We start from the raw sequence: 12,049 nt of genomic DNA, 5'->3' as shown, positions 1-12,049 counted from the left end.
ACGTAACTTGTTTTATGGGTGCACAGCAAGGCACAGAAGGGAAGGAGTGACCTGCAGCTGCCAGGATTTTAGTTTTCTCGTTGCCTCCTTTTGTAGACTATAAAATTTTCGCTTTTTTGTTATTGGGGCCATGTGACGGAATTTTTTTTGCGGGATGAGATGCTTTTTCCAGTGTTGCCATTTTGGGGTTGGTATCACCTGTTGTTGAAAATTTAGGAACTCGTTTTTGAGGGCAGGAGTAGAAAAGCATCAATTCTGTACTGGATTTTTAACTCTTTTTTTTTTCGTGTTCACCGTTTAGCCTAACAGTCATGTTATCTTTATTCTATGGGTCGATACGATTATGGTGATTCCAGACTTGAATATATTTCCTTACGTTTTACTAAATTTGTCAAATAAAACCGTAATGTGGGGAAAAATCTATCATTTTTGCATTGCCGTCTTCCAAGGGGCATAACATTTTTACTTTTTTGTCTACGGAGCTGGTTGATGGCTTGTTTATTGTGGGACATGTTGTGCTTTGCACCAGTATCATTCTGGAGTACATATGTTTTTTTGATCACTTTTTATTACATTTTTTGTAAGATTGAATAGGTAAAAATGATAATTTTTGGTGGGTTTTTAAGGTTTTTTTAATCGGCATTCATCGTACAGGTTCAGGAATGATTTACTTTTATTCTACAGGTTGTTATGGACGCGATGATACTATATATGTCGGGTCTTTGTTATGATTTAGACTTTTTTGGGGGTTTTTATGTCTCTTTATATGTTATGGGGCTTATGGGCATTTTTATTGATTTTTTACTTTATTTTTTATTGAAAAAATACATACGAAAAGGAGGGTGGTGTATACCCCCTCCCAACACCACTTGGTAGGTATGACAAGAAGTACAAGGGAAGTGGAGGACCAATATAAAACTTAGCTTTTAATACATATTGTAATAAAAAATATTAATGTAAAAATAAGAAAACGTCGATACCAGTGTTCGTGGAGATGATGCCATATAGTGGGTATAGGCACTGGTGATGCAGAGTGGCACTCAAATTTCTAGGTTGGCAAGGACAGGTTCCAGACGGGGTGGCAGCCATCTAGGGCTGCGGCTCCGTGTTGAGGTTCAAAGGGTCGGACAGGGACCTCTCATCTCTAATACTAGGGTCTACTAGGGCACCCCACACTCTATAGCCTTGAGGGTCCCCCCCCCTTCTTACTATGTCTCATTCTCTCAGAGTTTCCGCACCTAATATCATCTGTGAGCATCAACACATTCTCTACAGACGGTATCCTTTCTGCACAACATATGGCATCCCGAGCAAGGGATAACCATTGCAGAACCACATATACCTAGAAATTTGAGTACCACTCTGCATCACCAGTGCCTACACCCACTATATGGCATCATCTCCACGAACACTGGTAACTGATACGTTTTCTTATTTTTACATTAATATTTTTTATTACAATATGTATTAAAAGCTTTTATATCGGTCCTCCACTTCCCTTGTACTTCTTTTTATTTTTTATTGAATAACTTTTTTTTTTTTTACTTTTTCACTTGTTCCACCATGGGACATGAACAAGCTATCATCTGAGTGCTTGTTCATGATAATACTCTGCAATACTGATGTATTGCAGGGTATTAGCAGTGTCATCCTATGCACTTGCATAGGCTGGCACTGTGCCAGTAAGATGACATCACAGACGCCATCTTACTGGCAGTGCCTGCAGGCAGTGCTGGGGACCAGATCGGACCCCAGCACTTCCATTAGCTATTAGTTACAGCCGGCACCCTGTGTTTCCCGATGCCGATTCAGCTCCGATCCAGAGTTGAGCCGGCATCAGCTCCGTGCCGTTTTCGGAGGGCGCCGATCGTTGCTATGGCAACCATGGGGTCCAATCAGGTACTGCCTGCAAGATGGCGTCTGTGACGTCATCTTTTTTTTTTTTTAATTTATATTTTTATTACAGTTATAAGCGATACATATAAATTCTGTACATTGCACATTTATGCATGAAATAGTCACTTACATGTGCATTTTACATGAATTAGATCATACTCAACTGCAATAGTAACATACCACCACAGCTGTGTCTATTATCTTGATGCTCTAAATTAAACACAATACAATAACCAGAAATGCACAAATAATGAAACACACTGGAACATAGTAGTACATAATACATATCATATTAGACTTACATAAGTATATTTTCTAGTTTCTTGATAGATTTTCCTTCACAATTTTTCTTTATGTTCGTTAGTATCCTGCGGGTGATTCCTAATTGTATTATAATAACAAGACGACAACCATTTCTCCCATCCCAAGTAATATTTCTTGTTAAATCCTTCATTAAATGCTACTGCTCTCTCCATTGTGCAGTCTTGGTTTACTCTATTTGTAATTTCCATGAATTCAGGAATTTTGGTAGATTTCGATAACTTTGCTAGTAAAGTAATTGCCGTGGTTGTGACATGAAACATTATTGTTCTATCCGCTAACTCAAAATCCTCTAGGCCTATTCCCAGTAGTACCAGTTCTGGAGTAAACTGCATCTGAATTTTCAAAACACTCTTTAAGAGCATATGTAATTGTTCTCAAAAATTTTTATCCTTGGACATAATATATGGACAAAATACATGCAGAATTGTGCCTTTTGGTGTTTTACACCTCCAACACCTGATGCTGTAGGATAAATTAAGGCTAATCTACTCGGAGTAAAATACCATAGATATATAATTTTCAGCATTGTTTCAAGGTGAAGGGCACATTTTGATATTAATCTTGTAGCTTGAAATGAATTTTTCCACTTGTTTATACCAATATCTGTACCTAAATCTTTTTCCCAATGGGACAAACAGGTCATAGGATCTTTATGCATTCCCTCCTCTATGGCTCTATATGCTATACAAACACCCTTTTTCAGTTTGTTAGGGTTCAAAAAGGATAATTCAAAAGCATTTTTAGGTAAAATACGTTCCTTTGGTATGGATAATATAAAATGACGGATTCTGAGATATTTATAAAAATCTCTAGTAGGTATACTATATTTATTACTTATTTCCTCAAAGGAATATAAATGGGTCTTATTCCACAGTTCAGAAACTTTCCTTACTACCTTTAAGGATCCAATTTTTAATGTCTAGATTCGGTATAAAATATGTTAATAGTGCACTTGGTAGGTCCCATACACGTAGGGAAAATAGCTTTGCATCTATTCCTTGGGATTTCCATATCTTAGTGCTAGCTGTTATTGTTTTTAGTGGAGTACTCATTTCCGCTCATTTCTCACTCTCCACCTTCAAAAATCCATAAGTTTTTCATTTTTACGTGTACAGAGCTGTGTGAGGGCTTATTTTGTGCGTAATAATTTTTAGTTACCTGTAATGTTATTTATTTTAACATGCCGTGTACTACAAAGCTGGAAAAAAATTCCAAATGTGGAAAAATTTAAAAAAAAAAACGCACATGCGTCACATGCTTGTGGGCTCAGTTTTTACAACTTTGACTGTGCGCTCCAAATAACACATAAGCTTTATTCTTTGGTTCGGTGCGATCACGGCGATACCAAATTTATACAGGTTTTATTGCGTTTTAATACATTTTCAAAAATTAAACGAATGTGTACAAAAAAGAAAACTGTTTTTGCCATCTTCTGATGCCAATAACTTTTTCATACTTTGGGGTACGGAGCTGTGTGAGGTGTAATTTTTTGCAAAATGAGCCCAAATTTTCATTGCTACTATTTTGAGGTCTGTGCGACATTTTGATCACTTTTTATTCCATTTTTTATGTGATGTAAAAAGGTGTAAAAGTCGCATTTCAGACATTTGGGTGCCATTTCCCGTCTCGGAGGTCACCGCCGGCCGTAACCGTAATTATATTTTGATAGATTTTGAGACGCGGCGATACCTAATGTGTCTGTGATTTTTACTGGTTATTATGTTTTATATCAGTTCTAGGGAAAGGGGGTGATTCGAATTTTTTATATTTTATACACTTTTTAAAATTTTTTAAACTTTTTTTTTTCTTTTTTTTTTTACTATTTCTTAGACCAACTAGGGAACATTAACCCTAGATGGTCAGATCGTTCCTACCATATACTGCAATACTTCTGTATTGCAATATATGGCATTTTTGCATGTTATTCGTTACAATGAGCCACTGGCTCATTGTAACGAATATGCAGAAGCCATTCAGCCTCGGGTCAAACGAAGACCCGAGTCTACCATGGCAACCAATCGCTGCCCCCCGATGACATTCGGGGGAGCGACAATCGGAATAAAGATGGAGGCGCCCACGCGCCGCCGTCTTTTAAATGCCGCCGGCGGCATAGGAAGGGTTAATAGCTGCGATCGGTGCAAGCGCGGTTATTAGCGGTGGCAGTTTGCTGCAGTATGCAACAACCCCCACCCTTGTATGAAGGGGACTCGGCCAATTTCAGGGAAAGCTCTGAATGTTAAAAACTCTAAAGTTAATTACTCTATGGCTTCATGCGCACAATGATGCACTACAGGCCACATTATAATCTAGTTGCTTGTACTGACAGCATAAGGCTATGAAATATTCATTGGTTAACAAGCGCACAGAATTCAACTCCCCTTTCCTTGATAAAGCTCTTTAGAAACTATCTTCCTATATTCATAAATGGAATCTTTTCTGTTATAGGATAATTAATGTCCCAACTGATATCCTTTATGGGTTCCTATTTCTACTGCATTTTTGTTTTTCAGGCGGGATTGTCATCAAACATTTTTTTGTGTCTGTCTCCATCTTAATCCTCTCTAGAGTGATTACGTGGAGGGCATGCCCTTCTGATCTGTATATTTGACTATACACCTAGAAAATACTTTTTCACACAGAATTGAATATACCTTTTATTGAATACACAACTAGACAAACATATTATTTATCACAGATAAATCACTTTGGATTAGTGAGGGCATCACATAGGAACATAAAAATTTGTGGAGCGGTAATTTAGGATACCAATGGGCAGTTCTAAATACAAAACCACATTACAAGTTGTTACACTTCAAAAATGTCCATTAATTATATCTGCTAGGCATCAAGTATTGGGCTATTGTGCAAAGTAATGCAATACATTAAAAGTGCTTAGTGCATGTCTTATAGCCAAATACTAGATACATATACAGTGTTATTGCAATCAAATAAGAAGGATGTACGCAGCATTAAAACATATCTTTGGTCATAATATGCCTCCCGTCTCCCACGCTGGACTTCCCCGACACGCTAGCTTTCGTCTGGGGTTCGTCTGTATAATTGACTGCTTAGCTACCATAAAGGGTCCATTGGTTCCAACATAGTGGTTCTAAACTGTGTGTGCTTCTACTGTTTTGCCTATCTCAAGTGAAGGAAACTAGACAAGTTTTTAAAGTTATGCTTTTATTCATATTGTAATTCTGATTACATTTGCCAGGTATTTATACTTGCTAGTGTATAATAAATAACGAATCACAAATATTTAAAATGTTTTTTTTTTTTTATGTAATAGGACTTTGTTATATATGTGATGACCAGGAAGAAGCATCTATTTGGAAGATCAGAAAAAGCCTTAAGGGACAACAGCCCTTATGTTGATACCTTTCTTTCTGCTCCTGATATACTCCCTCACCATTGTTGTGTATGGCGCTTGGATTCTTCTACTAAAAAGAATATAGTTCGTGTAAGGCCTTATCGAGGAGCACTTGTTACTCACAATGGGGGAGTCCTTCAAAGAGAAGCTGAATTGCATACAGGGGATTTGTTAGGCCTTGGAGAACACTTTCTATTCATGTACAAGGATCCTAGAGTACCACAGACACGGCCTGCTTGGCTTCCAGAATCGTGGTCTACCACTGGGTTAAGTGGAGCATTTTCATGCCAGATGTGTGGCCGATCACTTCAGGAGCGTCAAGAGGCTGTTCAAGCTTACATAGAAAGTAAAGATTTAATACTGCAATATCGCTCTCAAGAGGAAGATGCTGTGTTGAAGGAGATAATTGAGAAATCTGGAAACTCAAAAAATGAATTTAAGCTGGCCCCTGCATATCTCTTTAGTCTTTGTATTGAACATTCTACTCAAGCTTTGGACCCTGGACACTTTCCTAAGCTAGTAATGAAAATTGCTACAATGATAAAGGAAGTTGTTTGGGTAAGACCATTTATTTACAAAATGTATTAGCTTTTTGTTTTAACCCATTAACCACTTAAGGACGCAGGGTTTTTTCGCTTATTTCTCGCTCTCCACCTTCAAAAATCCATAACTTTTTCATTTTTATGTGTACAGAGCTGTGTGAGGGCTTATTTTGTGTGTAACAATTTTTAATTTCCCGTGATGTTATTTATTACATGCCATGTACTGGGAAGCAGGAAAAAAAGGGCTCCGTTTTTACGACTTTCACTCTGCACTCCAAATAACACCTCTACTTTATTCTTTGGTTCGGTACGATCACTGTGATAGCAAATTTATACAGGTTTTATTGCGTTTTAATACATTTTAAACTAATTAAACGAATGTGTACAAAAAAGAAAAAAAAATTGCCATCTTCTGATGCTAATAACTTTTTCATACTTTGGGGTACGAAGCTGTGTGAGGTGTTATTTTTTGAGAAATAAGCCAACGTTTTCATTGATACCATTATAAAGGCTGTGCAACATTTTGATCACTTTTCGGACATTTTGGCGTCATTCCCTGTTTCACAGATCACCGCCGGCAATAACCGTTCTTATGTTTTGTATCAGTTCTAGGGAAAGGGGGGTGATTTGAATTTTTTATATTTTATACATTTTTTTCCTTTTTTTAAACTTTTTTTTTTCACGATTTCTTAGACCCTCTAGGTCAGTGATGGCGAACCTTTTAGAGACCGAGTGCCAAAACTTCAACCAAAATCCACTTATTTACCCCGAAGTGCCAATGTGCCATTTTAAGCAGTAACTTATTGCTACCTGTTCTTCCACTTCTTTAATTGCATCGGCCCCTGAGGCCTCCAATACAGTTGAAAGAAGGAAGGCAAATTCAGACCATCATTGTAGCTTCTCTCCAGGGTCTCTCTGTCTAGAAAGAATCGTGGGTCCAACATGAGGACCTCTAAAGATAATGCAGTTCTTTCAACACCTTCTCACTTTTCAAGCTGTTCCAAACAGTCAAAGAAGTGTTGCTGTAAAATAGTGCTGTGCGCAGCATCTCATAAGTTACCTAGGACTGCAGGAAGATTTAATGGATTTGTTCCTGTTTCGTGAACTCTGTCCTAGGTTGATAGCCCGAGTGCCCACAGAAAGTGCTCTGAGTGCCACCTCTGGCACCCGTGCCATAGGTTCGCCATCACTGCTCTAGGTTATATTAACCCTAGATAGTCAGATCGTTCCTACCATATACTGCAATACTACTGTATTGCAGTATATGGAGTTTTTGCATATGATTCATTACAATGAGCCACTGGCTAATTATAACTAATCTGCAGAAACCATGCTGCCTCGGATCTGCCGAAGACCTGAGGCTGTCATGGCATCCGTTCGGCGCCCCTCGATGAAGTTCGGGGGAACGACGATCGCAGGAAACATGGCAGCATTTTAAGTGCCCCCGGCGACTTTGCCGGCGGCGAAGAAGAGGTTAGCATCCGCAATTTGCAGCAAAGCCCATCTCTGTATGAAGAGGGCTCAGCCCGTGAGCCCTCTTGATACACCCTTCATAGCTCTGTGGCAGATATATCGGTCAAAGAGCATAAAGGGGTTAAAGACTTGGCCCTTTTTTGTTTTTTCATTTTTCACTCCCCACAATCAAAAATCTGTAACTTTTTTTTACACGTAAAGAGCTGTGTGATGGCGTAATAAATTGCACTTCATAGTGATGGTATTTATTATTCCATGCCATTTACTGGGAAGCAGGAAAAAATTCTAAATGCAGTGAAATTGATGGAAAAACCCGGGTAGTTAAAGGGTGAGATGCTGTAAAAAACAAAGTGGTGTAATATTTTGGAGAAATCATTGGGGGACATTTAACATGTTTCATGCTTCATTCTATGTCATAGGATCAAAGCCCTAGCAACTATTCAGGCCTGGGGAAAAAAAAATAACTTTCGTTCCATTTATATAGCTGTGTGAAAACTGTTCTTAAAGGGTACAATAATGATAATAACACATTTATATATTCCTGAACATAGGGGACAGTATTATAGTAGCTATGTTCTTGTACATAGGGAGCAGTATTATAGTAGTTATATTCTTCTATTCACAACAGTTTGTGTGGAGTTTAAAGGGAACCTGTCACCAGGGACATCATTTTCACTAAAGACAGGTTGCATAAGCGTATTACACCTGCAGTGCAAATCTGCCTTTCTGCCTTTTCTAAGCATTTTCATTACAATATAATTGCGTGTTATAACTTACTCTTGCATCTTTTTTTGCATCCATTTTTGCACTGCAGGTGTCATGGGCTTTTACAATCTGTCTTTAATGAAAATGAGGTCCCTGGTGACAGGTTCCCTTTAATATTTTCACCAAAAACACATTGTCACACCTACTTGTTTTGACTCTGCCCACAGAATGGGGTCCCTTTTAAAGTTTTTTCCAGAGCCACTTCAAATTCTCAGTCTGCCCCTGCAAACCAGCGTTCAAAAAGAGTAGAAAACAGGGCACAGGTAAAATACCCGCCCCAGGCGCGCGTAGTCTTGGCAACAATACACAATACATTCTTAAAGAACATATACCATATGTCTACAATATAATCAAGGTGTGTCCGGCACATAAGCTTTCAAACCCCTAATTTTATCAAAGTATAGTACACATGTAATAAAAATAGACATTAAAAGAGTGGCTATAACAGACACATAAACTGCAACAGCTCAGTGCGGCCAGAATCGGGATAAGATACATCAGGGTGGGTTAAAGGAGGTAGATCCACATCGGTGAGAACATATAAAGATCGGCAAGATGGACCAGTATCAAGGGTAAAAGAGGAAAAGAAAAAAGAAGAAGAACAGAGAACAGCTTAAAGCATAGAGCATTAAATGTGGAAATGATCCCAGTGACTCTATGACACATAGTTTCTATACCTATTGTACTGAAAGGCAAATACAAAGTAGCATTGTGTGTCACAATCATGTTCCATGAAAAAAACGTTCATATCATTCCTGTCATTCAGTCCCATCGGGACCAGGGCATTGTATTTCAAGATAAGTTTCCCCTCTAAGCATAAAAGACGAGGGCAGCCTTTATCAGTGTTGAAATGCACACGAAACCTGATAAAAAGGTTCCTAATTAGAGATGAGCGAACACACTCGTCCGAGCTTGATGCTCGTTCGAGCATTAGCATACTCGAAACTGCTCGTTGCTCGGACGAATATTTCGCCAGCTCGAAAAAATGGCATCTCCCGCCGTTTTGATTTTTGGCGGCCAGAAACAGAGCCAATCACAAGCCAGGAGACTCTGCACTCCACCCAGCATGACGTGGTACACTTAAACGTCGATAGCAGTGGTTGGCTGGCCTGATCAGGTGACCCTGGAATAGACTAGCCCCTGCCCGCGCTGCTCGCATTATTCTCTGTCTGGATGCCGTTAGGGAGAGAGCCGCTGCAGGCATTAGGGTGTTATATTAGCTTACTGTTAGGCAGGAGTGAGTCTACAAGAACCCAACAGCCCTTGTTAGGGCTAGAATATTTTATTTTTTCTTTGCTTGTGGCTGGGCTTCCTGGCACTAGTAGTGCAGCTAGTACCATATTGTGAGGAATTTGCAGGGAGACTTGCGAACGTTGTATTTAGCTCTTAGTGACACACATATCCATCTCAAACACCTAAGTGTGACAATTTATTAGGGGTTTGATTGAATTAGGCACAGTCTGCCGATTTTTTTTTTTTCAAAACTTAAAGTGACAGGCACACCACAAAATCCAGTTGTGTGCTGTCAGTGTAGGTTAGAAACTAGGCATACAAGAACCCAACCGGCTTTCTTAGGACTACAATAGCGTTTTATATATATATATATATATATATATATATATATATATATATATATATTGTTGATTTGCTTGTGGCCAGCCTTGCTGGCACTAGTAGTGCAGCTAGTGCCATATTGTGACAAATTTGCAGGGAGACGTGCAAACATTGTATTTAGCTCTTAGTGACACACATATCCATCTCAAACACCTAAGTGGGACAATTTATTAGGGGTTGGATTGAATTAGGCACAGTCTGCCTTTTTTTTTTTTTCAAAACTTAAAGTGACAAGCACACCACAAAATGCAGTTGTGTGCTGTCAGTGTAGGTTAGAAACTAGCCATAGCAATCATCATCATCTTTTGTGGTTGCTGTGTGATTTCTTCTGATTGTTATGTTAAAAAAAAAAAAACACACACACACACAAAAAAAAACACCAAAAAAATTTACAGTTTACACTATAATTTTGAAAATGTTGAACCCGAGGGCTAGGGGTAGAGGACGAGGGCGTGGGCGTCCAACTACTGCAAGGGTCAGAGGCCGTGGTCCTGGGCGGGGTGAGACACCACCTGCTGATGAGGGAGCAGGGGAACGCCGCAGAGCTACACTCCCTAGGTTCATGTCTCAAGTTACTGGGACTCGTAGTAGAGCACTGTTGAGGCCAGAACAGTGCGAACAGGTGATGTCGTGGATTGTGGACAATGCTTCTAGCCATTTGGACACCAGTCAGTGGACACCAGTCAGTCTTCCACGCAGTCCACCCATGTCACCAAAATCAGCACTCCTCCACCTCAGCCTCCTTCCCCCCAGTCTGCCCCCTCCCAGGAAAATTTGGCATTTGAACCGGCATACTCTGAGGAACTGTTTTCTGGACCCTTCCCAGAGTCACAAACCACTTGTCTGGTTACTGCTGAGCTCTTTCCCGATGCCCAGGTTTTCCAACGATCGCAGTCTGTGGGTGATTGTTGACGTAGTGGAAGAAGTGTGAGGGATCGGAGGATGATGAGGTGACAGACCCAAGCTGGGTTGATAGGCCGGGTGAACACAGTGCTTCTGAGATGGAGGCGAGTCCTCGACGAGAACAGTATAAAGAGGCAGCGGTGGGGCCAGACGGAAAAGCAGGACCAGAGCTGGTGCATCAGCGCCAAATGTTTCACGTAGTGAAGCTCCCGTGGCGAGGTCTAGATTTTCGGAAGTCTGGAGGTTCTTTAAAGAAACACTGGATGACCGACGGACTGTGGTGTGCAACCTGTGCCAAACCAGGATCAGCAGGGGTTCCACCACTACCAGCTTAACCACCACCAGTATGCGCAGGCATATGAATGCTAAACACCCCACTCAATGGAACCAAGGCCGTTCACCTCCGACCGGGCACACCACTGCTCCTTCCCCAGTGTCATCTCCTGCCTCTGCTAGTCAGCCCCCTGCCCAGGACCCCGGCCCAAACACCTCCCGTGCGAAAACCACACCTTCGCCTCCACGATCCTCCACAGCATCCACCAATATCTCCATGCACAGCGTCCAGCTCTCTTTACCCCAGACGCTGGAGCGCAAGAGGAAATACAGTGCAACTCACCCACACGCCCAAGCCCTCAACCTCCACATCTCCAAATTTCTGAGCCTGGAGATGCTGCCCTATAGGCTGGTAGAGACCGAGGCCTTTCGCAACCTCATGGCGGCGGTCGGCCCTCGGTATTCGGTCCCCAGCCGCCACTACTTTTCCAGATGTGCCATCCCAGCCCTGCACCAGCACGTGTCAGACAACATCATCCGTGCCCTGACTAACGCCGTTTCTGACAAGGTCCACCTGACCACGGACACGTGGACGAGTGCTGCCGGGCAGGGCCACTATATATCGCTGACTGCACATTGGGTTAACTTGGTGGAGGCTGGGACCGAGTCTGACCCTGGGGCTGGTCATATACTGCCGACGCCGAGGATGGCGGGGCCTACCTCGGTCCAGGTCTCAAAGGCCTACTATGCCTCCCACCCCTCCTCCACCTCCTCCTTCGAATTACCATCCGCGGGCATGGCGCCATTAGTCGGTAGCTCTAGGCACAGCAGCAGTGCCGTCGCTAAGCGACAGCAGGCGGTGCTCAAACTGCTGAGCCTAAGCGAT

General features: G+C 41.2%; 1 protein-coding gene across 5 annotated transcripts in view; it reads left to right on the top strand.

The window, feature by feature from the left end:
* The window catches only part of RASIP1 (Ras interacting protein 1), a 600,616-nt gene that overhangs the window by 287,893 nt on the left and 300,674 nt on the right, over positions 1–12,049 (top strand). For all 5 annotated transcript variants that reach the window (XM_072110521.1, XM_072110522.1, XM_072110520.1 and 2 more), the window contains one exon: positions 5,513–6,151. In XM_072110521.1, coding sequence (XP_071966622.1) covers positions 5,513–6,151 — 639 coding nt within the window. The remainder of the gene's footprint in view (positions 1–5,512; positions 6,152–12,049) is intronic.

Source organism: Engystomops pustulosus, chromosome 6, assembly GCF_040894005.1.
Source record: "Engystomops pustulosus chromosome 6, aEngPut4.maternal, whole genome shotgun sequence".
Taxonomy (NCBI): Eukaryota; Metazoa; Chordata; class Amphibia; order Anura; family Leptodactylidae; genus Engystomops; species Engystomops pustulosus.
Note: the sequence above shows the minus strand (reverse complement) of the source record. Positions and strands in the feature narration are given on the sequence as shown.